At 48.9% G+C, this 25777-nt stretch overlaps 1 protein-coding gene and 1 non-coding gene across 2 annotated transcripts; both read left to right on the top strand.

Annotated features, from left to right (window-relative positions):
- Positions 1 to 224: 224 nt before the first annotated feature.
- Positions 225 to 24186, top strand: NCAPD2 (non-SMC condensin I complex subunit D2). Its single transcript, XM_068970602.1, has 32 exons — positions 225 to 350; positions 1083 to 1232; positions 7482 to 7557; positions 7822 to 7880; positions 8349 to 8530; positions 8844 to 8986; positions 10667 to 10794; positions 10867 to 10990; positions 12002 to 12149; positions 13122 to 13319; positions 13640 to 13774; positions 13869 to 13956; positions 14053 to 14233; positions 14708 to 14832; positions 15283 to 15516; positions 15808 to 15982; positions 16512 to 16596; positions 18153 to 18286; positions 18611 to 18743; positions 18831 to 18915; positions 18991 to 19155; positions 19762 to 19931; positions 20650 to 20761; positions 20835 to 20958; positions 21041 to 21196; positions 21521 to 21698; positions 21785 to 21879; positions 22360 to 22440; positions 22532 to 22715; positions 23320 to 23446; positions 23543 to 23695; positions 23917 to 24186. Exons 2-32 carry the CDS (start codon positions 1106 to 1108, stop codon positions 24000 to 24002), a joined length of 4191 nt encoding a protein of 1396 aa, XP_068826703.1. The 5' UTR covers positions 225 to 350; positions 1083 to 1105; the 3' UTR covers positions 24003 to 24186.
- Positions 7953 to 8273, top strand: LOC138079444 (small nucleolar RNA U85). The gene has a single exon (XR_011144912.1). It is a non-coding gene; the product is annotated as a small nucleolar RNA U85 (small nucleolar RNA).
- Positions 24187 to 25777: the final 1591 nt, after the last annotated feature.

The following is a 25777-nucleotide window of genomic DNA, read 5'->3' as shown; positions in this document are numbered from 1 at the left end:
GGCGGGAGTGGGGAAGGGAGCTGGAATCTAAGTCCCGCCCTCCTCTGGCATTCCGGCTCCTGCGCTCTGATTGGCCAGTCTCTGCAGCGAGCGTCGCGATTGGGTCCCTTGCGACCGTTGAGATTTGAACTCCACTTTTGTGGCTTTGCCCGCGCCGCGCGGGGCTAGGTGGCGGGTGTTTTCCTGTGCCTGGCGTGTATTGGCCGGTTTCTCTCCCCGCGGGGGTGCTGCCTCTCAGATTGGTGCATATTGTGCCCTCCGTGGAGTTTTTTTGGTTTTTGTTTTTTTTTTTTTTAATTCCAGCCCCACGACGCGAGTTGGAGGAACGGCGGGTGAAGCTCTCTTGTAAGGTGTGGTGTTCTGGGGAGCGGGGAAGAGAGGCCGGGAAAATCTGGCATCCGGCAGTGAGATGCGGTATTAGACTGTAGGGTTAGTAGATGTGTCCTTGTGGTACAACGTGGTGCAAACAGCCATAGATCCTCAGTGGAATTTGGGCAAATCGCTTAACGTTCCTTAGTTTCAATTTCCTCATCTGTAAATGGGACCAAATTACTATGGACTCCATGAAATGGGCATTTTGGAGACTTAGATCAGGTATGACGTTCGTGTAGCCTAATAGAACCTGGCATAGAGTAAACAAATCGTAAATATTAATATTCTGTCATTCTGGAGACAGGAAACCCATCAGCTCACACTGGTCTTAGATGAGACCTCTCTATATACTTAAGAAGTTTTCTCATAAAAACAGAAATAACAGTGCTAACTTAACGCATTGATATGCCATTTTACAGTTATTTAAATATTTTAATATCCCTTGATTCCTTTAATCCTGAGAGCAACTTTGTAGTCAGAGATCAGTAATCCTGTTTTACAGATGAGGCCCAGGGGGTTAAGTAACCAAGTGTCAGAGTCACAATTAAGAGTTCATTTCTAGTCCAGGGTTAATCACATCCTTTAAGATCATGTTATTAGCTTGATGCAAAACTAAAAAGCATGTATATTCGAGGAGGAGAGTAAAAGAAGCAGATTAAAAAGATAGCCTTTAGATGTAGACCCTGACTTATTTGCTGTTTGGCCTCCAGCCCTGTGAGCCATTGGGAGAAAGATGTCTCCCCAAGTATGGGAATTCCATCTGCCCTTATCCCCAGAGGAGTTGTTGAAAAGTGGAGGGGTGAATCAGTATGTCGTGCAAGAGGTACTGTCCATCAGACATCTTCCATCGCACCTTAAAGGTAAGACTCCATAGCTGCCACTGTGACTAGCACTTCAAAACAATCACCGGCATCTGATTCTATTGTCTGTTCCACTACACCACTAAGGTCCATGGGGGTGAGAGACATGTCTTTTCTGTTACTTTCTGTTTTCTGTGTAGTGTTGTGTTACATGAAGGATATATTCATTAACCACTTTCTCTAAGGTACACAATAAACAGTTCTGGTGTATATGATTAGCCTTTGGGGTGAATTTAATTTTTGATGTTTACCTCTTACCATATGCCAGAATAGTCGTGGTGGTTTTAAGAATTATAGGAGAAGATGTCTCCTAGAATGTCTGAGACTTGACCTGACCTGTTTCAGGTAATAGTTTTTTAGAGTAGATCGCAGTTCCAGGAATGTGCAATGATGGAAAAAAGCATATGTGCGCAGTAGCAATACTGTACAATATATGTATAGTTCAGTTACACACTGAAACCTATAGATGACCGCAGACAATTCCTGCAATTATCAACAAGACCCCATGCATAATGTCACTGTACTGCTTGGAAGTGTCTTGTATCAGTTAGATTGCTTTGGAGAGTTATAGAGAGTAGAGATTAAGTCTGTTATTGCCCACAGCAAGTAGGGTTCATTCATTATCAAGCAGCTCGATGATATAACTGCAGCTTGTCTCTTCTTGGCCTTTCCGTTAGTGTTACCAGATGACAGCTCCTTGCTCTGATGAGCAGAGATAGAGAAAGGGATTTTTCTATCTTTTATAACAATTGCATTGCTTTTGGCATTTAGAACCCTAAATATAAGTTCTGTAAATAACTCATGATCAGATCATTTAATTTATTCAAGTATTTACTGGTGATAATGCTGTTTGCCAGGAAGTGTTCTCTTCAACTGGGGATACAGTAGTAAATAGACAAGATGTCAAAATTGTTTCTCTCACGGCTTTCAACAAGTAATAAATAAATTGTAAATACCAAGGAGAAAAATTTTTTAAGATAGAAAAAGAATATAGTGTGCATTATAGATTGGCATTTTATGTTGGATGATCAGAAAAGACTTGCTGATAGGTGACATTTAAGCAGAGACCTTACAAGTGAGGACATTAACTATGCAGATTCCAAAGGAAGGGCAGTCAGGAAAAGCCAGTCTGAGCCCCTGAGGTGGGAAAATGACAGTGTGGTTGGAGGGGAGTATGCTAGGAAAAAAGAAGTCAGGTGGGAAGTAATACAGATTATTCTAGAGTCTTGAACTTCAAAATGTGGTCTTCAGGAGCATTAGTATTAGTTAGGAGCTTATCATGACTTACGAGCTTATTAGAAATGCAAGATAAAAACCCATCCCCAAACTGCTGAATCAGAAAATCCATTTCTTAAGAAGATCCTCAGATGGACATTTGGTGGCTCAGACATAAAGAATCTGCCTGCAATGCAGGAGACCCAAGTTCGATCCCTGGGTCAAGAAGATTGCCCTGGAGAAAAGAATGGCTACCCATGCCAATATTCTTGCCTGGAGAATTCCATGGACAGAGGAGCATGGTGGACTGCAGTCCATAGCATCACAAAGAGTGTCTACTGTGTTGAGCAGAGACTGTAAGGGGCAAGGGAAGAAGCGGGGGCTAATTCAGAGGCTAATGAAATAATACCAGGGAGCTTGCTTGAGGTGATAGCACAGAGGTTATCATAAAAGGTTAGATTCTGAGTAAATTTTGAAAGTAGAGTCAACAGGATTGTTGATGGAGTGGATTAGATTTACAGGGTTAGAAAAAGCAGAATTGAGGATGATTATAAGGCTGTTTGACTTGAGCACCTAGAAGAATGGAGTTGTCATCTACTGAGATGGGGCAGTGTAGGAAAGGAGAGGGTTTAGACTGTTGGTTATATGCTTATGGAGTTCAGGGGAGAGGTGCCAACTATTGATACATATTTGGGATTTAATATTCAACATATAGAGGGTGTTTAAAGCCATGAGATTGAGTTGAAGAAGAAAAGCAGTTTCAGACATAAGACCTAAGACAGTCCAACATTTGAAGGCTGGAAAGATAAGAAAGAACCAATAAAAGAAATTAAGGGCCAGTCACTGAGGCAGAAAGTGAGCAAAGATGCTAAGTGGAAGCTAAATTAAGAGACGTTTGAAAAGGGAAAGGAAAGATCAGCTGCACATTTAATCCTGGACTTAGCAACGTGGCACTTGCTGGTAACCTTGATGAACACTATTTCAGAATGGTAGGGTCAAAAGCCTGATTGGAATACATTTGTGAGAAAGTGGGATGAGAGAGGTAATTAGAGATGGTAGGTTTAGATAAGCCTTTCTGTTTGTTTGTTTGTGGGTTTTTTTTTTTTTTCTTTAAGGAGTAGCAGGGAAATAGGGTGTAGCTAGAGGGGCGAACAGGGTCAAGGGAGGATTTAGTTTTGTTTTTTTTTCTCAAGATGAGCAATGTTAACATATGTTTATGCTGAATGTGGAGCTTCCTAGGTGGTCCTAGTGGTAAAGAACCCACCTGCCTACACAGGAGTTATAAGAGACTTGGCTTCCATCCCTGGGCCAAGGAAGATCCCCTGGAGGAGGAAATGACAACCCACTCCAATATTCTTGCCTGGGAAATCGCATGGACAGAGGAGCCCAGCAGGGTACAGTTCATGGGGTTGCAGAAAGTCGAACATGACTGAAGTGACTGAGCACGCGTGCGTGCCTGCCTTCCGAATGGGAATAATCTGGAAGGGGAAAGTTGATGATGCAGGAGGGAAAGGGAGGAAGGATTGTTGGAGAAGTATCCTTTAGGGGGTCAGAGAGTCTGTGATGGGGGTGGGGGGAGGAAATGGTTTTATTAGAGCAAGGACGGTTTATCCACGGCAGTGCAGCAGAAAGTAGAGCGTATGGACCCAGATGAGGATAGTGCCTGTCGGTAAAGACAAAGTGTGGCGCAGCTGGAGGCTCTCTTCTATCTGATTCTGTTCTATTATGGGTGGAGAAAAGGTGCGGAATAATGCCTAGAAGAAAGCAGATAGGCCTGGGAACTTGGAGAAGGCTTACTAAGGGCCTACTTGAAGTCCTGAGATGAGAATAGTTGGCATGGTTGTATGTTTTTTCAAGCCACGTTTATAAGTTTTCAAAAGCAGAACAGAAATGAATATGTGATATGACCTTGACAGTCAAAATAGTATGCATAGAAGATAAACTGAAAAATTAGCCAGATGTTAACAGTGTTTGTTTCTTTCTCATTTTCACTTTACTGTATTTTCTAGATTACAGAAGGTTTGTAAGAATGGGAGATGGCTTACAAGTACTGAGTTACATTGTGTGCCAAGTATTACCCTGACTGCTTCACATGGATTATCTTGCTTAATGTTTACCAAAAAATTCTGAAAAGCCCTATGAGATATGATCTGTTAATATTCCCAATTTACAAAAGAACAAACTGAGACTTGGTAACCTAAGTAACTTAGTCTAGTAAATGGTCAAGCCGAGTATAAGTGTAAGCAGTGTAACTAGACTAGATCAGTGGGTGGTGCTTCGGAGAAGAAAAGGGGGGTGTGAATGGAGAGAATCATTGAATGTAATAAAAAGTAGGTAACAGGTAATCTTTGAAAGAATAGCTGTTAGATTCATCAATCTCAGAAACTAGGTTTCAGGGAATTGAGAAAGATTATATAGATTTTAATGGGACATGAGAGCAAACTCAAAGGCATTGATTCTTTTTGTATTGTTTGTTTTAAAGAAGTGGGGGCCTGAGCATGTTGTCAGAAAGAGAGTGTTCCCTGGAAAGGATGAAATCAGAGGTGAGAGAAAGGAGATAAGACTTTGGCAAGGCAGTGAGAACAGCTTAGCATTGGAACAAAATCTTTCCACTGGAGACTGAAGCAAAGTGGGAAGGTGTTGGCGGAATGATTTGTTGACTGAGAGGCAGGATTACTTTGGGTCTCATTCTTTTGGGTAAAGTAGAAAACAGTCATCTACTAAAGGAAGAGAGGCAAAGGGTCAGAAAACATATAAAGGGAAGGATATGCTATGAGTATAGTGTAAGGAGTCAGTAGGAGTTGGGGAAATAAAATAGTTTGTTAAACATTGCAAAGGACCAGGTCATAGTTGGACAACATAACACTAATGTGATGAATCAGGTCAGCGAGCCAGCAGTGATAATAGAGTACAGGTTCAAGCTTTACTTTCCAGGCAAACCAACTTGGTGCCGCAGAAAAGATTTTGACAGAATTTTTTCCCTCCCCAGCCACAGAAAGAGCTAGATCTACAACTTGTTTCAAAAATTAACTCCATACAGGGCTCCATACAAGGCTACCAGGTTTCCCCGGTGGCTCAGCAGTGAAGAATCCTTCTGCTAGTGCAGGAGACTCCGGTAAACAGGCTTTGTACTATGTGGTTTTTGCCCCCAGCTGTAGGCTGTTGTAAGTGTTCTGAGCATGTTTAAGGTAGACTAAGCTAAGCTGTGGTATTCAGTAGGTTAGGTACTATTAGATTTTTGATTTAACAATGTTTTCAATTTATAGCAGATTTTCCAAATGTAGCCCCATGGTAAATCAAAGCGGGTCTATGGTAGCAAATGAACCTAAGTGTATTGCAAATGTTTGACATAACGCACTAAAGGACTAGAGAACTAAGTAACTAGGAAAGCCAGCATTTTGACTGTGAGCTATATACGAAAGCTTTACACAATTAGCGTCAGGTAGTTAGTAAATTTATTTTTTAAAGGGGTGTGCGTTAGCAGTTCTGAAACTGTTACATGTGTATACTAGGATTAAGCAAATACATAAATGAACTTATGTTTTTAATATACAGTAGAGTACTCTTGCCTGGAAAATCCCATGGGTGGAGGAGCCTGGTGGGCTGCAGTCCATGGGGTCGTGAAGAGTCGGACACGACTGAGCGACTTCCCTTTCACTTTTCACTTTCATGCATTGGAGAAGGAAATCGCAGCCCACTCCAGTGTTCTTGCCTGGAGAATCCCAGGGACGGGGGAGCCTTGTGGGCTGCCGTCTATGGGGTCGCACAGTCGGACATGACTGAAGCGACTTAGCAGAGTAGCAGAGGTGAAAATAGATACAGAGGTATGTCCATTTATACCTACACACATGTATGTCCTGCATTTCGCAGTCTGAGTGGAAGGAACTCCTAGTGGTCAAGTACGGGACAGTCTGAACAACAAAAGAAAAGTAATAGGAATGGATGAAAACACAGAATGAACAAAACATTCAAGAGCCCATTCTGACATAAATAATTGAATACATAAATTATGTATTGAAGGGATAGAAAAGCTCATACTTACAGTGGCATTCCCATTAGTAAATATAAAAGGAATGATAGAAATAGACAAATCACCACTTAATAAAAGTAATCTTTGTGGCAGGTAAGAGTCATCCATTGTTGCTTAAATTAGAGGGCAGAATGTAGTGAGAAACAGAATGTTTGCATAGTTGCAAAGTATCTCCCTACACAAGATACTTATTAGTTGCAAAAGGGAAAACAGTAACTGCAGTGGAGACACCTGGCGAACCCTACCGACTGATCAGTTAACATTGCCAGTAATAAGGCATCATGTCCTTCTGGTATAATGGTTGAAGGACACAACCTCCCTTTCTCAGTGATCTAGCCAAAAGCACATGACCTCAACCTAATCATGACAAACTAGCAGACAAACCCAGAGTGAGGAACATTCTATAGAATAACTGGCAAACAACACTTCAAGCGTCAAAGACAAAGATCGGGAAAGTAAGGAGGTATGATGGCTAAATGCACTGTGGTGTTCTAGGTTGACTCCTGGCCTGGGAAAAGGATAGAATTAGAACAGCTGGCAAAACTCAAGCTCTGTAGGTTAGTCATTAGCGTTTAGTTAATGTTCATTTTTTGGTTTAGAATAGTTCCTTATAGTAAAACAAGATGTTACCATTGTCTGGGTGAAGAATACAGGAACTCTACTGTTTTTTCTACTTTTCAGAATCTAAGAAGATTCTGAGTTTGTATTCATTAGTAAGTTGGACAAGTCACAAAACTACTCTGACATTTCATTTCTTCTGCCACAAAATAGACACAGTACTATTTGCTTCATCTCGCTCAGAGATGGAATAATAAAACTCAATTGTTTTGATAAAACAGGACAAAATGTCAGGTGTTATTATAATAGGTTACATTGAAATGAACTGTGTCCTTTAGTGATTCTACCAAGAAAATCAGTTAACTCCATTTTTTCTTCTGTCTTGAACAGAATTAACCAGAAATGCCTCTCCCCTCTGTACTGATAAGTTTCTTTCACCTTTACAGCTTTTCAGACTGCCTTTCGAGCTCAGGGGCCCCTGGCTGTGCTGGAGCACTTTGATACCATCTACAGCATTCTGCAGTAAGTAACGTAGTGCCTCTGGTACTTTAAAAAGAACTGGTGGCTATTTGCCCTAACTTTGCATGTTAGTCCAGAAATTCCATATTATAGTTCACTGATACTTGGTTCTGGGTGCTGATATTTCTGCTCATGAGCATTTACCCCAGCTCGCCACTGTGATTTCACATGTTTTTATAAGCATTAGGCTCCTCAGGTTTGATCTGAACTGTTAGAATGGGCTCTGCAGGTTCCTGGCTCACCCCCGGCACTTTCTTTCCCTCATAGTCACTTTCGAAGTATAGACCCTGGCCTCAAGGAAGACACACTGGAATTCCTCATAAAAGGTGTTTATGGGAAGGGGGTAGGGGATGGAAGGTGTATGTTGCTGTTTATTTGCTGTTTCTTGCGTTTTATCAGCCATGTGATGATATCAAGGCTGTGGTGAATCAGTTGGTTTGGCTAAGCCCGGGACCCCTGACCTACTAGGTCTGTAATCTTGGTGGGCGATACAGAGCAATGTGTGTTCACTGTAAGGGCAGACCGACAACATTCTTCCTACTTGCGGCTGCCTCTCGTCAATGGAGGCTGTTGTTCCCGTTGCCAGAGAGAACGTGGGGTAACGAGTGAGAGAGTAGGGATAGGGCGTGCTTGGGACATCAGGGGCAGGGGTCCAGAGGACTTGGCCTGTGCTGTGGCCACTGAGAGATGAGACACAGATCTTTGGTAATCTGATGGCTGCAAGGGCTGGGGCTTTGAAGTTGGGTGGTGTGAGGAGAGCGAGTGGAACTGACCCCAGATCCTGCCCTTTGCAGTGGTGTCCCGCCACTCCCAGGAGCTCCCTGCCGTCTTGGATGATGCAGCTCTGAATGTGTCAGACAGAAGCGCCCACCTGAACGCCCTCAAAATGAACTGCTATGCTCTGATACGCCTCTTGGAGTCCTTTGAGACCATAAGCAGCCAGACGGGTCTCATGAACCTGGAGCTAGGCGGGAAGGTAATTTGGTGTTCCTGGCTCACTTAATAAGGGGTCTGGGGAGATGGAGGAGTTGGTGGGAAAGATGGAAGTCAGTGATTCTGAGAATCCTTTCCCTTTCTGCCCTTGGTCCTTGTTTAAAGTTTATTAGAAGGTACTCAGAAGTATCACAGTGTATGTTTTGCTGAGAAGCAGCTCTTTTATATTTTGAAACTTATAATCTTTCTGTCTTACCTTCTACCTTGTCTTGATACTGGATAGCTTGGGCACTCAGACTAACAGGTTGTGATCCTCTTTTCTCCCTCTTTTTTCCCCCCAATACATCCTTTTTTAGGGTAGGAAATCCCGGGCCAAGGCAACTCATGGCTTTGACTGGGAGGAAGAGAGGCAACCGATTCTTCAGCTTTTAACACAGCTGCTCCAGTTGGACATCCGTCACTTGTGGAACCACTCAATAATCGAAGAGGAGTTTGTCAGGTGGGTGGCGAATGCGCCAGGGGATGCTGGCCGTGAGGAATGAGGGCTCTGGTGTTAGAGATGCTTTTGAAATGCTTCATTTCATGCTGCAGTTCTGTCTGTAATACATAGACATGTGCCAGTTATGTTGAATTGTTCAGAAGTAGACAACAAAGGTTAGAAATAGCTTTATTCAATCACTTAGTGGTATTTATAGAGAATCTCCTAGGTACGTGGCTGGTATCATTAAATGTATTGAAAACCAGCATTTCTGCTCTCTTAAGAGTTTGTATTTTAGAGCAGAAGACAATTTTTTATATAAGCAAAATATATAGTATGCTTTCAGGTTTATTACCGTGGAGAAAAACAGAAGGGGTGGCAAGTGTAATGGGAAATGGCTGTAATTTGTATCAGTGGCTCTAGCAAGACTTTTTGAGGTGGTGACATTTGAGCAAAGCCTTCAAGGAGGTAATGAGAGCCACGAGGAGAACTGGAGGCAGAGCAAGGGTGGGAAATAGGTACCAAGGAGGGAATGTGCTGAGCAGGCCCAGATAACAGCACTGGGGCCAGAGCGACAGCTGAGACAAGGTGAGGGTTGAGCTGAGGTCGGAGCAGGGGAGCCAACTGCAGGTCCCCGTAGGCCATCACAGTGACTTCGCCATCAGAGTGAGGTGGGGCCCCTCGGGGTTCCGAGCAGGGCAGTGAGGTGGTCTGGCTGCCCTATCAAGGTCACTCTGGCTGTTGTGTCAAAACAGACTGACGGGAAAGGAGGAAAACGGGAGAGCAGCTAGGAGGCTGTGGCAGTGACTTGGGCAGGAGATGGCCATAGCTTAGACCCAAGAGGGAGTGGAGATGGGGAGCCGTGGGTGCAGTCTGTATTTGTTCCTTAAGGAGAGTCTATAGGATGAGCTGGCAGATTAGAGGTTGGAGAGAGGGTGTGGTTGAGGATGACTCACCTCGGGTTCTGGGTTGAGCATTTGAAAAAATGGAGCTGCCGGTAACTGAGATAACAAAGCCTGTGGGGGTGTGTTTGGGGGGAAAGTAGCAAGTTCTGCTTTGGGTGTAGAAAGTTGGAGGTGCCTGTTAAGACGTCCAAGTAATGTCACTTTCAGGTGTGAAATGTACAAAGTGAAGTAAGGGAGAGAGAGCTGAGCTCGAGCGCACATTTGGGAATGTAATGTGTTTATATAAATGGTGTTTGTAGCCATGAGACTGAATGAGATCAGTAAATCAGTAAGCATAGCTAGAAGAGAGCAGAAATCTGAGGACTACCTCGGGGTACTCCAGCATCAGGAGAGTGATTTGAGGAGGAACCAGCTAAGAAACAGAGAGGAGCCTGGGCTCCTGCTGCCAGATGAGGCATGTTTCAAGGGAAAGGGAGTGACCAGCTGTGTCAGATGCAGCCAAAAGTTCAGCCAAGATGAGGACTGACTTGGCCATTCAACATTGAGAAGTCATCAGTGATTTTGTCTGACTTTATCATATATTCAGCTTCTGTGCAGACATCATCATAACTGTTGACCTACATGTACCTACATGTAGGAGTACCTACGTGGCAGTCAGCAAAGCAACCAGATGCAGAAGGCGATAGCGTATAGGGAACTAGAAGACCCTGACTGCAGCAGCAGAGATAGAATGAATGAGCAAGGGCAGTAGAATTGAGTCCAGGCTGATGTCATCATCTCAATCTTCTTTTCTCAGCTTGGTTACTGGCTGCTGCTACCGCCTCCTGGAGAACCCCACCATTAGTCACCAGAAGAACCGCCCTACCCGAGAAGCCATAACGCACCTGCTGGGTGTAGCTTTGACGCGTTACAACCACATGCTGAGTGAGTCGGCCCTTCCTTTTCCCCACCCCTTCCTGAGGCCCAGGGCCATGGCTCATGTGCAGGACTCCACAGGTGCCACTGTGAAGATTATACAGATGCTACAGCACTTTGAGCACCTGGCATCCATCCTGGTGGCGGCTGTGAGTCTTTGGGCAACTGATTACGGAATGAAGAGCATTGTAGGAGAGATCGTAAGGTGACCCTGCCTTCTCTACGTTTCTAATTCTCATTTTCCTCAGGGAGAAGAGGAATATTGGAGATAAATTCTCTGTGTAACACTGCATTCCTTCAGATGTTGTTGTTTAGTTGTTAAGTCATGTCAAGCTCCTTGCGACCCTATGGATTGTAGCCAGCCAGGCTCATCTGTCCATAGGATTTCCCTGGCAAGAATACTGGAGTGGGTTGCCATTTCCTCCTCTAGGGGTTCTTCCCAGCCCAGGAATTGAACTTCTGCATTGGCAGGCAGATTCTGAAAGGTTGCTGCTGCAAGCTGTATGTTAGACCAGAATTCGTGACATCTGGAGGCTTGACTACTTGGAGCTTTTTGTGTAGCAAAGTTTTATTAAAGTATAATAAAGAAAGAGAAAACTTCTGACATAGACATCAGAAGAGGACAGAAATAGTGCCCTGTTGCTGGTTTTTAGCAAGGCATTTTGTGTCTGTTAGCAAGCTGCTAATCAGATGAGAGAGACTCTTCAAGGCTGAGGTAGTTTCACCAGGCCCCTCTCCCACAATATGCATTTTTGAGATAGGGAGGCACAAAGTGTGTCATCCCCAGCCATAAAACAATTGACATGAATACTGGTTTGTTGAGCCATTATCAGCCCAAGGTTTGAGAAGAGAAAAAAAGGTTAGTCTTAGGCAGAACTATTTTGAAGAAAGGCAGATTCCAAAGCAAATACATCATTTCATTAACATAGCTTAAGAAAAATATTTCCATAAGAAAAATTGGTTAGCTCAAGGCAGAACCAGGTGTTGTTAGAAGCCTCTTTTAATTTTGTCGTAGAGAAGGGAAAAAAAGTCTGCCACTGGCAGTTTATTTCCTCCTGCTGCTTGGGGACCTCTGGCCTTCCTCTGTTACCCTCTCAATTCTTTACATCTGACCCACCAGGGAAGCCCCCTTCAGATGTTAGATGCCAGCTTAATTCTTGCCAGGACCTAAGTGATTAGGTTACGCTGCTCTGGCTGTGTTTATTCCCCTGTGTAGAGAGATTGGACAGAAGTGTCCCCAGGAGCTGAGTCGGGACCCTACCGGGGCAAAGGGTTTTGCGGCCTTCCTGACAGAACTAGCAGAGTGCATCCCAGCCATCCTGATGTCCAGCATGTGCATTCTGCTAGACCATTTGGATGGAGAGGTAGGTGGTCCCTTGGTCAGTGGGTTGTGAGTCCATTGTTGAAAGGCTCTTTCTTAACATGAAGGTAGTAACTTTCACATGAAGTCAAATTGTCTCGGCTTATCACTGTGGCAATTCCTTCCTGTAGAGAAGCAGATGAAGTTTATTGAATTAAAGGGCCATGTCAGTATCACACTGGTTTCATCCCAAACTGGTAGAGAGATGACAGTTCCATAGCTTAAGTCAGTGAGAGAGTCAGCTGTGTTTCTGGGTCCACCCATTCTGCAGGATGAAGCCCCTTCCTGCCACCTGGCTCTCAGATGCTCCCATATCACCTCTCTCAGTTCCCTTGTCCTCAGTGTTAACCTGGCTCCTTCCCAAACCTGGTATTAGCTCTCCTCAGTGAATGTTAAGGACCACGATAATCTGCTCATTCACCTAATGTATTGATACCATGACTTTAGATTGCAAGATCCCATTCTCTGGCTCTTGGCGTTGCAAAAACCCTAAACTGTTCTCCCATCAGATTCTGCAGTGCACATGGTCACGCCTAGGGCTGATTGCTGTTTCTCTGTCAGGGAATTGTGGGAAGGGGATTGTGAGGGAAGACAGTGTTATTAGTAAGGATCAAAGGCTTTGAGGCCTCAGAAGCAAGGTGGTAATTAATGCTTCTGAAACACGTATTGGTGGGTGGATGTGATTTCACATTCAGCTGCCACCATGGCTATCTCCTTGCATGGAGGGGATAGGGAGGGGTACTGCTCTGGGCTCTTATTTGTTTCGTCCCTAAATTCTCTTCTGAGCAGTCAAGGCCCTTTTGGCATTCAGCTTTTTCCAGTGACCTCAGGATGAATGCCGAGCTTCCAATGCAGGGGGGTGCGGGTTCTATCCCTGGTCAGGGAACTGAGGTCCCGATGCTGAGCAGCATAGGAGTTTAGGGCAAGGACAGTCGGTGTTGGGTGCAGAGCCCCCACCAGCCTCACTCTCCCTCAGAATTACGTGATGCGCAATGCTGTGCTGGCGGCCATGGCGGAGATGGTGCTGCAGGTCCTGAGCGGGGATCAGCTGGAGGTGGCGTCCCGGGACACCCGGGACCAGTTCCTGGACACCTTGCAGGCCCATTGCCACGACGTCAACTCCTTTGTGCGCAGCCGCGTTTTGCAGCTCTTCACCCGAATTGTCCAGCAGAAGGTGAGTGGCCGTTGACATGATAGAGATCCACAGAACCCCTCTATGCAGGCCAAAGCAAAAAGGAAAGTAGCTGTGTCAAAGAAGAGTCTAGAATTCAGGATTTCACTGCCAGTAGTAAAGGTCCTCCTCTGTCAGGGACAAGGATTCTGGCTGCATTCAAAGAACTACACTGTCTTAATACAGTATTCCCGAACTGTTCACATCCCGTAGAAAAGTTTCCGCAGATGAATGGCTCGCACACGTAGAGTGCACTTCACCATCATCTTGACATTATGGCCAGTGTGGGCTGGGATCTGATCCTCTCCTCCTGCCCCTGACAGGCTCTGCCCCTGACGCGTTTCCAGGCAGTGGTGGCCTTAGCTGTGGGGCGTCTGGCAGACAAGTCGGTGCTGGTCTGTAAAAGCGCCATCCAACTGCTTGCCAGCTTTCTTGCCAATAATCCCTTTTCCTGCAAGGTACGTAGCCCTTGGTCCACCCAGAAGAGGGATTAAATGGAAACAGGTGAAATTCCATGAGTCAATGGCCCTGATATTCATTGTTTCTTGGTAGCTTAGTGACACTGACCTTGCTGGACCATTGCAGAAGGAGACCCAGAAATTACAAGAGATGAGGGCCCAGAGGCGAGCCACAGCGCCTTGTGAGTAGGGTTTGTGGGGGAGCTTTCAACCTTGACACCCTTCTCCCCGCAGCGGGGAGCTCAAGGCAAGAGTCTAAGTGAAACCTTCTCATTCAGCCGCAGAGCTAGACCCCACTGAGGAGTGGGAGGCCATGCTGCCAGAGTTGAAAGCTACCCTGCAGCAGCTGCTGACGCTTCCCCAGGAAGGAGAGGGGATGTCTGAGGGCGTTGCTGAGACAGAGACTCCCGAGGAGGTGGAAGGACGCATCCGTCAGTTGCTAGCCAAAGCTAGTTACAAGTATGGGAAAGAATGCAGTATTCTCTCGTGACCCATTAGGTTTAGAGTTCACCTTTGGGAAACTATATATATGTTTTTAATTGAAATATAGTTGATTGACAACGTTGCACTAATTTCTGCTGTACAGCAGAGGAACACATGTATACATTCTTTAATGATACATTTTTTTTTTTAATGAAAAATCTCTTCCGAGCCTGCTCTCTAGCCACGTAGTTCCCTTCCCATGGGAGCAGCAACAGTAGTGGTTGAGCGCCTCCTTCTAGAGATAATATTTAGTCACACAGTCAAACTTACCTTCATCACCACCGCCCCCCACCCCCACCCCCACCCCCGCCCGGACCCCTTTTCACATAAGTGGCAGAGTTCTCCACTGGAAGGTCTGGGTTCTTGGTGCATTCATGAGCTAGGCCTCTGACACAGACCGCGGTGCCACTCTCAAGGGGGCAGGATGGGTGATAGGCCGTGTTCTGTCAGGCAGGCCATCATCCTCACTCAAGAAGCCATAGGCCACTTTCGGGAGTCTGAACCCTTCTGTCATGTGGACCCGGAAGACTCAGAGGAGACCAGGTTCCTCAGCCTCTTAGGAGCCATCTTCAAAGGTAAATTCCTTTTCCTTCTTCAGTCAGCAAACAAGACACTTCAGCTAGTATTCATGGCCCATTGACTTTATTTCATACATGGACGTGACTCACAGCCTGGCACTGAAAGAGGCCAAAGAGGGGTCTGCAGTGTGTCTGCTTGGGATTGGAAGCAACCCCCAGGCCTCAAGAAATCTCTTCCGGGAAATGAACCAAGATATTTTAGACTGAATTCTAAATTTATACTTTCCTATTGGGAGTTCCCTGGCAATCCAGTGGTCAGGACTCCACATTTCCATTGCAGGGGGCATGGGTTTGATCCCTGGTTAGGGAACTAAGATCCTGCAAGCCACATAGCACAACAAAACAAAACTTTCCTATGGTAGAAACACATACTCGTGGATGTTTAAAACTGTTGGGTTTCCCCATATACCCTTGAACAAAAACTATCCTGTAATTCCCTAATTCTAGGCCCAGCAGCTCCCACCCAGGAAGAGAATCCCCAGGCAGCTGCAGGGAACTTGGGCCCAGGAGAGACTGGCTGTAAGGACAAGCCCAGTGGGTCAGAGCCTGAGGAACGCAGCGATGAGCTGGTGAAGCAGGAGTTGCTGGTGCAGTACCTGCAGGATGCCCACAGCTTCTCCCTGCAGATCACCAAGGCCATTGGCATCATCAGCAAGATGATGTACGAACACACAACTACAGGTGTGCCGGCATCCCCGCCACAGAGGCCAGGGCTAGAAGGACCCGTCTCGTCCGTATTTGATGGATGTCCGTCTGCTCTTTTGAAGGGCCCAGATTCTCTACTTCCATTTGCCTTCTGTAGCCCTGTGGAGTGTGCATATAGCATTTGACAGGGCACTGGAGGGAGGTGGGGTCCTCAGGAGAAATGGGGAGGGTGTCCCCTCTCATGTTGCTACATTAAGAGAGGTTCTGTTTTTAAGTGTTGGGGCGTTTCGCCGCGCTGATAGGTGACATTTGTGTCTGTCCTCTCAGTGGTGCAGGAGGTGATTGAATTCTTTGTGATGGTGTTCCAATTTGGGGTACCCCAGGCCCTGTTTGGGGTGCGCCGCATGCTGCCTCTCATCTGGTCGAAGGAGCCTGGCGTCCGGGACGCTGTGCTTAATGCCTACCGCCAACTTTATCTCAAACCCAAGGGGGACTCCGCCAGGTACATGGGCTGCATTGGCCTTTGCGAACTACCCTGAAGTCAGCCTGTCCCAGGAGGTGTCTAGTCTCCTGAGGGGAGGCCAGGGAGTGGGCTCCTCCTAGGGGACTTCTAGACCCAGAGGCAGTAGGTCTGTGATGGACTGGGGGAGTGAGACCCAACCTAAGCAGTTATTTGGTTTATTTTTGTTTATTTTTATTGACATATAATACAACATTATATGAGTTACAAGTATACATTGTAGTGATTCACAGTCCTTAAAGGTTATATTGTTTTAGTTATAAACTATTCCCCATGTTGCACAGTGCATCCTTGTAGCTTATTTTATCCAGGACAGTTTGTCCTCTTAGTCCCCTACCCCGTATATTGCCACTCCCCCACCCCTCTCCCTACTAGTGACTACTAGTTTGTTCTCTTTGTGTATCTGAAACAGTTGTTTATTGTTTGACGCTGGCGGGATTGCCTAATAACCTATTTGCCAGGTTCAGCTTCTCCGTCTTTTAATGACCCCTGATCTCTGCTGTTCCCACAGAGCCAAGGCCCAGACTTTGATTCACAATCTCTCTCTGCTGCTAGTGGACGCCTCAGTTGGAACCATTCAGTGTCTTGAGGAAATCGTAAGTATGCTCACTTCCACTTATTCATTCCGCAAATATTAGTGAGATTATGGTGTACTCAGCCCCTCAAAGAAATATAGGATTACTTGCTTTCAACTCTAGTTGGGAGCCAAAAAACATAAAATATTTTAGAGCAATGCAGCAGATAGTTAAGTGGTATAGGTAACAGTTATTGTAGCAACAGTAATATAACACATTATGCCAGGCACTAATTTAATCACTCTGCTCATATTAACATGTTTCATCCTCACAATTGCTCTAGGAGGCAGTATTATTATCTACATTTCCCAATAAGAAACTTGAGGTAGAGAGAGCTTGAAGAACTGGGCTAACTTCAGCCAGTTAGTGACAAAGTTTAAGATTCAATCTCAGGCGTCAGAGTTCCAGAAAACATACTCCTGCCTGGTACGTTATGTTGACGAGTAGAGAAGAGAGCAGTGTCAGGTCGAAGAGTCGAGGGCAGAGCTTCCGAGTCGAGGGCAGAGCTTCCTGAAGGTGGCAGGACTTGATTTGGATCTTGATGCATCAGATTTAGAGAATTCGAGAAAGGAGGGGAAACATTTGCGACAGAGCCGAGCAAGAGCACTGCCTGTGTTGTAGAAGGAAGACCATTGCATTCTGGCTCAAGATTGTTACCTAGAAAAGATAGTGAAGCTGGAAACGGGTTGGAGCTGAACTGGGAAGATCCGTGGGATCTAGGACTTGAACCTTATTGGCCAGGGGCCCCAGCATTTCAGTGCCACAGAGCTACTTTGAAGGGTTTGGGTGGTGGGGCTCAAGGCAGAGATTGTGCTGACCACGAGCCTCCATTGGGAGGAGCAGCACCACCAGCCACATTTTCTCCTCACTGAGGAAAAGAAAAGCCTGCTGGAGGCGCCTGGCCTGAGATCGCGCAGGGCAGCAACTGGCCAGGAGCCCATACCGCAGGCCGCAGAGAGCTGCTTCTATCAGTACTTGGTGAGCAATGCTGTGGCCTGATGAAGCAGACGTCTGGGAGAGCACAGCACACAGGCTGATGGGAGCCTAAGCCGGGAATGTTCCTGGAGGCTGATGCGGGTGTGCAGTGACAGGGATCTGGACTTTGGGGGTGAGAGGAACATCTATAGGGTGGCATTTCATGGAAGACAAATTTTAAAGGGGAGAAAAGGTGGAATGAGTGACTGACACATTAAAAATTAGGTGACAGAGGTTTGAAGACTGTTGGTGGTGGTGTCACTGGCAAAATGAAAAGGCAAAGATGATGGCATCCATTTGGGACACATTGAGTTGACAGTAGCAGTGAGAAAACCTACTAGAAATCTCCACAAAGTGTTGTCCAGGCTATAGATGTGCACAAACTCAGCAAGGTCAGTTGCAGCACGTCATCTAAAGAAACGTTGGCAGGCAGGAGAATAGAAAGTAGCAGAGGTGGGGGTATCTCCCAGACCCCAGCTTTACATCTTCAGCTGCCTCCTTCCTCTCCACTTCGGGTTCTCAGTGTTCTCTTCAGAGGAGGTAGACCAGGTGTCAGGGGAATTGTTACTTTGGGGCCTGAGCCCTTTTTCTTTTCTCTCCAGATCTGTGAGTTTGTGCAGAAGGATGAATTGAGCCCAGCAGTGACCCAGGTGCTATGGGAGCAGGCAACGGAGAAGGCGCCCTGCTCCCCTCTGGAGCGCTGCTCCTCCGTCATGCTTCTTGGGATGATGGCACGGTGAGGCTCACATCAGACAGCCCAAGGGGTGAGCGAGAAGAGAAAGGTTCCCTGAGGACCGTTATTACTGCTCCAGTGAGAGCACTCGGGCCTGGCTGAGCTCTGCATGTGCGTTGCCGCCTAAATGGAGAACAAGTGACAGTGCGGTTCCAACCCGCCCAGCAGAGGGGTCAGCGGCGCGTGAGGGATGCTGAGGGCCAGCCCCACATGCAGCACTCCAGGGCTCACGAAGCCCTGAGTAGGGAGCTGGCTCCTATGCTCCTTGGTGGTGGTCCCCACACAGAGGTGTCTGAGTGGCTTTAACTCTATGGCTTCTTCTTCTAGAGGAAGGCCAGAGATTGTGGGAAGCAACTTGGACACCCTGGTGAATATAGGTCTGGACGAGAAGCTCCCACCGGACTACAGGTTGGCCCAGCAAGTGTGCCACGCCATCGCCAACATCTCGGATAGGAGGAAGGCACGTGGGGCGGTAACGTCCAAACTAGGGAGAGTGGGTGTCCCCTTGTCCACCCTCGACGCTCACCTGCGTTGTTGCCCTCAGCAGCCTTCTGTGGGCGAACGTCACCCTCCCTTCCGGCTGCCCCAGGAGCACCGCCTGTTTGAGCGACTGCGGGAGATGGTCACGAAAGGTGAGCTGCCGTGCAGAGCCTGGGGCAGAAGGGACTCTCTGTCTGTGGTGGCAGCTTCCCCCTCTTCCTGCGCAGGCAGCGTCCACCCAGACCCGCTCTGGGTCCCGTTCAAGGAGGCAGCCGTGGGCCTCATCTACCAGCTGGCTGAGGGCCCCGAGGTGATCTGCGCCCGGATACTGCAGGACTGTGCAAAGCAGGCCCTAGAGAAGTTGGAGAAGAGTGACCACCAGGAGGCCCTGCGTAAGTGGGCAAGAGGGGTGGTGGGCCCATGGCAGCAGCCCCTGACACCACCACCTCCTGCAGCCACGCTGACCCCCTCAGCCCTCCCTGTCTCTTTCTGTCACTCAGGCTGCACAGTCACTGCTACCATGCCCTCCACCCTCATGTCTTGCTTCTTTTTTTTCTTTTTTAAAATAATTTTATTTCTTTTTGGCTGTGCCCAGTCTTAACTGCGCGGGCTTTTCTCTAGTTGCAGTGAGTGAGGATGACTCTGTAGTTGTGGCGCATGTGCTTCTCCTGGTAGTGGCGTCTCTTAGTGTGGAGCGTGGGCTCTAGGGCACAAGGCCTTCAGTGGCTGTGGCTGCCAGGCTCTAGAGCACAGGCTCAGTAGCTGTGGGACCTGGGCCCAGTTGTTTCAAGGCATGTGGGATCTTCCGGGACCAGGGATGGAAACCCGCGTCTGCTGCATTGGCAGGTGGATTGTTTACCGTTCTCCACCAGGGAAGCCCTCCTGCTCCTTGCCTGGGTATAGAGCATGTGAGCCAGGGGACCATCAGTGAAAACAGTGCGGGGGCCTATGAGACTTGATGGCCTTTCTCTCCCTGCTTTCCTGCCCCTGTCCTGTAGAGGAGACGCCCGTGCTCCCCACCTTCCTGTTGATGAACCTGCTGTCCCTGGCCGGGGACGTGGCTCTGCAGCAGCTGGTGCACCTGGAGCAGGCCGTGAGCGGAGAGCTCTGTCGGCGCCGGGTCCTGCGGGAGGAGCAGGAGCACAAGCGGAAGGAGCCCAAGGAAAAGGTGAGTGGCGCGCCTGCGCTTTGGGGTTCCTGCCCCAAGTGTCGCCCAGACTTGCTTCTGGCCCTTGGTCCTTTATGTTTCCTTCTGGGGAGCTCTGCTTCTCTCCTGTTCATTGAGCTCATGGAGGCTCTGCCTCCTTGCTCCTGATACCCTGGAAACGATTAGTGAGAACATAAATGGATCACCCAGGAAGTGTTTTAGGTAAATCCAGAGCATTGAGGTAGGGCCTCAGCATAAAATCCAGGCTGTGCCCGAGGCAGTGTTTGCTAGAACCTGCACACTCCCACCGCCTTGCTGGCAGCCTTGGAGACTGGGCCTGGCCCCTGATGGGACCTTGTGTTCTCTCCACTAGAGGCAGTAATGTCCGGCAGACAAATGAGATACAGCTCTGCAGCAGTGGGGTAAAGTCTGACCTTCTCTGTGACCTTGAGCCATTGTCTGGCAGATTCCATCAGTTTATTTTGTCCAGGAAGTTATATGCTGCTGTGAGAATGAATCGGAAGAGATGTGGGATGCTCTGGCCACTTTAGACATGAATGGAGGGGATCTAGTACTTTTCCTATTTAATTCACGAGTCCTTCCTCTTCAGATACATGTGACAAGCCTGTGAACAGCTTTGCAGAATTTGCCCTTCCCCAGATCCATTCATGTGAAATGAAGGGTAGGCTGGAATCAAAACTGTCTGCTCACCCATGATCCCTGGCTGCTTTCCCATCAGAATTCAAAGTCTGAGTCCACCTTGGAGGAGGAGATGGGGCTGGGCGGGGCCACAGCTGATGACACCGAGGCAGAACTCATCCGCGGCATCTGTGAGCTGGAGCTGCTGGAAGGTGAGAAGGGCTGCTGGGTGAGCCTTCCCCAGCTGGGTAGCCTGTCCCACACCTTGACTTGTTCCTTCACCAGGCAAACAGACACTGGCTGCCTTTGTTCCACTTCTGCTTAAAGTCTGCAACAACCCTGGTCTCTATAGCAACCCAGAGCTCTCCACAGCTGCTTCACTCGCCCTGGGCAAGTTCTGCATGATCAGGTGGGCCCCAGGGTGGAGACTGCCTTCCCAAGGAGGGTCGGGGCTGGTGCGGTTTCCCTGACGATCCTCTCTTTGCCTCTAGTGCCACTTTCTGTGACTCCCAGCTCCGTCTTCTGTTCACCATGTTAGAAAAGTCCTCGCTCCCCATCGTTCGCTCTAACCTCATGATTGCTACTGGGGATCTGGCCATCCGTTTCCCCAACCTGGTGGACCCCTGGACACCCCATCTGTATGCTCGGTGAGACCCCTCCCAGCGCTGTCTCTGTCCCCACTGGCCCTGGAGGCCGTGGGGAAGTCAGTGTGGGAATCCCCAGAACTGTGTCCCCTCAGTCTTTAGGGCTCCCTCCCACATCTGGGCATGCCCTGGCTGGGTGTGACCCAAAGGGATTGATGCCTCTCGTCTAAAGCCTTGGCACCAGGCTTGGCCTCTTTCTCCAAACTCGGCTCTAGACAGCCTCTACTGGTACAGTCAGAAGAGGCCGCGGCTCCCTACTGAGGGCCCCCTGCCACCATCAGGTGCGCCCACAGTCCCGGTCCTAATGCCGTGAGATTTCATCCCTAGCCTCCGGGACCCCTCTCAGCACGTGCGGAAAACAGCCGCGCTGGTGATGACCCACCTGATCCTGAAGGACATGGTGAAGGTGAAGGGGCAGGTGAGCGAGATGGCTGTGCTGCTCATTGACCCTGCCCCTCAGATCGCTGCTCTGGCCAAGAACTTCTTCAACGAGCTCTCCAACAAGGTGAGAAGTAGGATGGCTTAGGACTTGCTGCCGAGGGACCGGGCAGTCATGTGCTGGTCTCTGTGACCTGACTCTGTCTCTTACAGGCGAATGCCATCTATAACCTCCTTCCAGATATCATCAGCCGCCTGTCAGCCCCCGAGGGAGGCGTGGAGGAAGAGCCTTTCCACGCCATCATGAAGTAGAGTCCTGGGGCCTTGGGGCATTTGTTCTGTCGTAGAGCAGGCTCAGGAATCACACAGACCTGTTTGTGATATCCAGTCTGGTGCTCTGAGCCGTGTGGACTTCAGCACCAACCCGCCTCTGTAGTATTCCTCCTGTGTAAAATGAGGCCCCCAAATACTTGTTCCTCAGTTCTTGAGAAGATTTAGTAAAAGTCCTAACACATGCTTACATGCTAAGCATGTAAATAGGACTCATTGGATGGCAGCTGCTTTTGTTCTAAGTTTTCAGTCACACTGTAAATTCCTCAGGAGGGTGGGGTGGACCCTTCCCTGAGGTGAGGGAGCGGGCAGGAGGGACAGGCCAGGGCAGAGGAGAGTCTGCCCCTGAGGCAGGAGGGCGACAGAAGGCAGGTGCCGGGGAGGGCCTGGGCGGGTGTCAGTGGTGGGCTCGGGCCTGCCCCCAAGGTGGTCCATCCGTATCCTGTCTCTGTCTGCAGGCAATTACTCTCCTACATCACGAAGGACAAGCAGACTGAGAGCCTGGTGGAGAAGCTATGTCAGCGCTTCCGCACAGCCCAGTATGCTGCCTTCCTGGAGGGTTCGTGGGGCTGGAGGAGACCCTTCCCTTGGGGGTCCCGCTGAGCCTCACCACACCTTCCCTGCCCGCAGGACTGAGCGGCAGTACCGGGACCTGGCCTACTGCGTGTCTCAGCTGCCCCTCACAGAGCGGGGTCTCCGAAAGATGCTTGACAATTTCGACTGCTTTGGCGATAAGCTGTCTGACGAGTCCATCTTCAGCGCCTTTTTGTCCATCGTGGGCAAGTTGCGGCGTGGGGCCAAGCCTGAGGGCAAGGTGCGCGGGGCCTGCAGCTTTCAGGCCGCAGCTCCCACAGGTGTTCTGAGGCTCCAGGTTTCTGACTTAGTCCCCAGCTGACTGCAGCCAAGTAACCGGGTGACCTGAGACCAGGTCTTTCTGTCTCCAATTGTTTCTTTTTTTCTTTGCTTCAGGAGACTTTCTTAAGGGCCATTTCAGGTTCAAAGCAAAATTATAGTATTCCTCGCACCCCCAGTTACCCACGTCCCCTGCCACAGGCGCACAGGGCATCTGTGAACCTGCCTTGACACATCCCCGTTGCCCAGAGAGCGTGATTTCCAGGAGGGTTCACTCCTGGTGATGTGTGTGCTTCACAGCCGACGCCCCGCCCTGAGCGTCCTCTGCTCCCTGCTCACCCCGCCCCGCCAGCCCTGCCACCACTGACCCTTTTACTGTCATGGCAGCTTCGCCTTGCATAGGATGTCATGTTGTCGGAACCACAGAGCGTGTGCTCTTCTCATTTGGGTTCTTCGCTTTAGTGATCCACATTTAAGATTCCTCCATCTCTATTCATGGACTTGTTTCTTTTTAGTCACAGAAATAACAGATTCCAGGCCTGTTTCTAATCTGTTCTTCCCTCCAGGCTGTAATAGATGAATTTGAGCAGAAGCTTCGGGCCTGTCACACCAGAGGTTTGGATGCAGTAGAGGAACTTGAGGTTGGCCAAGGCAGTAGCCAAAGAGCCCCGTCAGCCAGAAAACAGCCAGCTGGTATGTGGGGCCGCCCTTTGGGAGAGTCTGGGCGGGGCCCTCCTCTCAGATAGAGGTTCCTTTTTTCTTCTGGACTCACACCTCTGCCTCTGGTAGCCACTCGGCACCGGCCTGTGGCTTCTACAGCCTCAGACAACTTTGTCACACCGAAGCCCCGCCGTACCACCTACCAGCATCCAAACACCCAGCAGCGAGCTTCAAGAAAGAAACTCAGGATTGTCTTCTCGAGTGATGAATCCAGCGACGAAGGTGTGGTGCTCCCTTCCAGACCCAGCCCAGCAGGAGTGGGGTGGGGGCCAGTGGGGGTGCCAGGGGTGGGGGGCTTTTGACGAGGTCCTGCTGTGTGGGCCCCACCCCCAGGTCATCTTCCTGTGCAGTGTGGTCTAGGACTGTCCCATTTGTTCTCTGAGACCTATTTCGCACCATCTTTGTGACTCAGCTTTTTCTTATTCCCCCAATTCTTTGTACAGAACTGTTAGCAGAGATGACAGAAGATGAGACACCCAAGAAAACCACCCCCATCCGCCGGGCATCTGCTCACAGGCACAGGTCCTAGGGGCAGCCTTGCCTATCCCAACTCTGCTGTGCAAGTGTCTTATAAAGAATGACCCTGAATCCATTCCCTTTGTAAAATACTTGTTTGCCTGTCTCCTTGGTTTTTTAATGCCTAAGTGGTCATTATAACGTAAGGCTTTGCTCTTAAACTAGGCCAACTGAACTGAGTTGAGCTGCTTTCCTTGGAATGTATATATATGTGTGTTTGTCAGTTTTCTTGTTTTCTAATGAATAAATATTTTTATATAGTTTTAGAGGTTTTTCCTAAGCTTGTCTTTGACTCATCTTTCTCGCTAGCCCAGAGGCAGGCAGCAGCAGAGGGTTGCTGGTCCGGAGGGAGGCGCTGAGTCCAGGGGTCTGATGTGTGTCCAGCCCCTCAGTGCCTCATCTCTCCCCAGCCTCCCCCCTGCACGTGGCAGGATGCTCTGCTGTGTAAAATTAGGTAGCGCCTAGACTCCAGAGCCACACTTCTCAATCTGGGGGCCATTTTACCCTCTGGGAGACATTTGGCAACTTCTAGAGACTATTTCTTCATCACAACCTAGCAGAGAGGGGTGCTACCAGCAGCCAGTGGGTAGAGAGAGGCCAGGGATGTTGCTAAATATCTGACAATGCACAGGACAGTTCCCACCACAAAAATAGGATGCGTCAGCCAGTGAGGGCTGGGGTTGGGAAACCCTCTGACCAACAGCTCGCTTTGTCCTGCCCCCACCCCCACTCGTGCCCCTCTAAAGACAGGTGACTGAGCTGGCCGGGCTGATGGGAGACCAGGTCATGAGTCCCCTCCAGCTCTAGACATTGTCTCTGGAGACGGTCCCCCAGGGTTTCCTCGCAATGTTACAGGGTCTGCAGGAAGTCAGCCCCTAGATGCAGGCCGTGTCCACCCCCTTTTACTCCCCAGGTCCTCTCTGCTGAGTCACCTGAACCGCAGGCAGTGTGGCTGCTGCCATGACTACACTGGTCTCTGCTGTCATGACAACAGCAGACTGCGTCAGTCCATGGTCCCTGGGCACTGAACTCCCTCCTTTCAGCAAAGGGCAGTAATGAGAAATGACAGGCGTGTGGCAAAGGGCATGCTATGGGCAGTGTGGGAGGGCAGGGGTGGGAGGTCCTGCTAAGGCCCTCTTCAGGCAAAGTACTGTGTCCTTGGCGCTGAAGAGGAAGCCCCATCCACTTCCCAGCAGGCTCCTCAGTGTGGCGCCACCCCTCGCCATTAGATGCCCACTGGCCCTGCTCTTGCAAAGCCTGGGGCGTGGACCATGCAGATGGCTACCCGCCACAGCAAACATTGGAGGAAGACAGTCCCAGAAAAGGAAGGAACCGCTGGAGTCGGGGTGCAGGACCACGTGCTCTCTGCCTTTTAAGCAAAGGTTATCACCAGCTGGGCTAAACTTAGCCACAGGCTTTTCAGCTGGAGAAGGGGGCTGGTCTCATGTTACGCTGGGCCAGCAAAGAGGCCCCAATTCTGTCCCCCAGCACCTGCTGATGGGCAATGTCTATTCTACCCCACCCCACCCTCCTCCCCTACAAACCCTCAACCCTTGAGTCCTCAGATCCAGCCCTTCCAACATCCTCAGTTCACAGCCCCGGCACAGTCCCTGGCTTCTGACTGACTGGGCTTGAAGAGGAATGGATTCCTTCCTCCACATAACCTATGGAGAGAAGCCGGGGGCCTGGTCCCACCAAGTGCCCAAGACTCCTGATTTTTTTTCCCCTATTCTGGACTCCTCACGCAGCCCCCAACATCTCCTGGACGCAGCCACGGGAAGGGGAGGC

This window comes from Capricornis sumatraensis, chromosome 4, assembly GCF_032405125.1.
Source record: "Capricornis sumatraensis isolate serow.1 chromosome 4, serow.2, whole genome shotgun sequence".
Taxonomy (NCBI): Eukaryota; Metazoa; Chordata; class Mammalia; order Artiodactyla; family Bovidae; genus Capricornis; species Capricornis sumatraensis.
The sequence above is the reverse complement of the archived record's forward strand: the minus strand, read 5'-3'. Positions and strand labels throughout refer to the sequence as shown.

Bases quoted from the DNA above. Each gene is read 5' to 3' on its own strand.
- NCAPD2 (XM_068970602.1), top strand. From the start codon at position 1,106: ATGTCTCCCCAAGTATGGGAATTCCATCTGCCCTTATCCCCAGAGGAG. The intron at 14,833-15,282 runs GTAAATTCCTTT...CCCTAATTCTAG, and splicing joins CTTAGGAGCCATCTTCAAAG to GCCCAGCAGCTCCCACCCAG. The intron at 23,696-23,916 runs GTGTGGTGCTCC...TTCTTTGTACAG, and splicing joins TGATGAATCCAGCGACGAAG to AACTGTTAGCAGAGATGACA.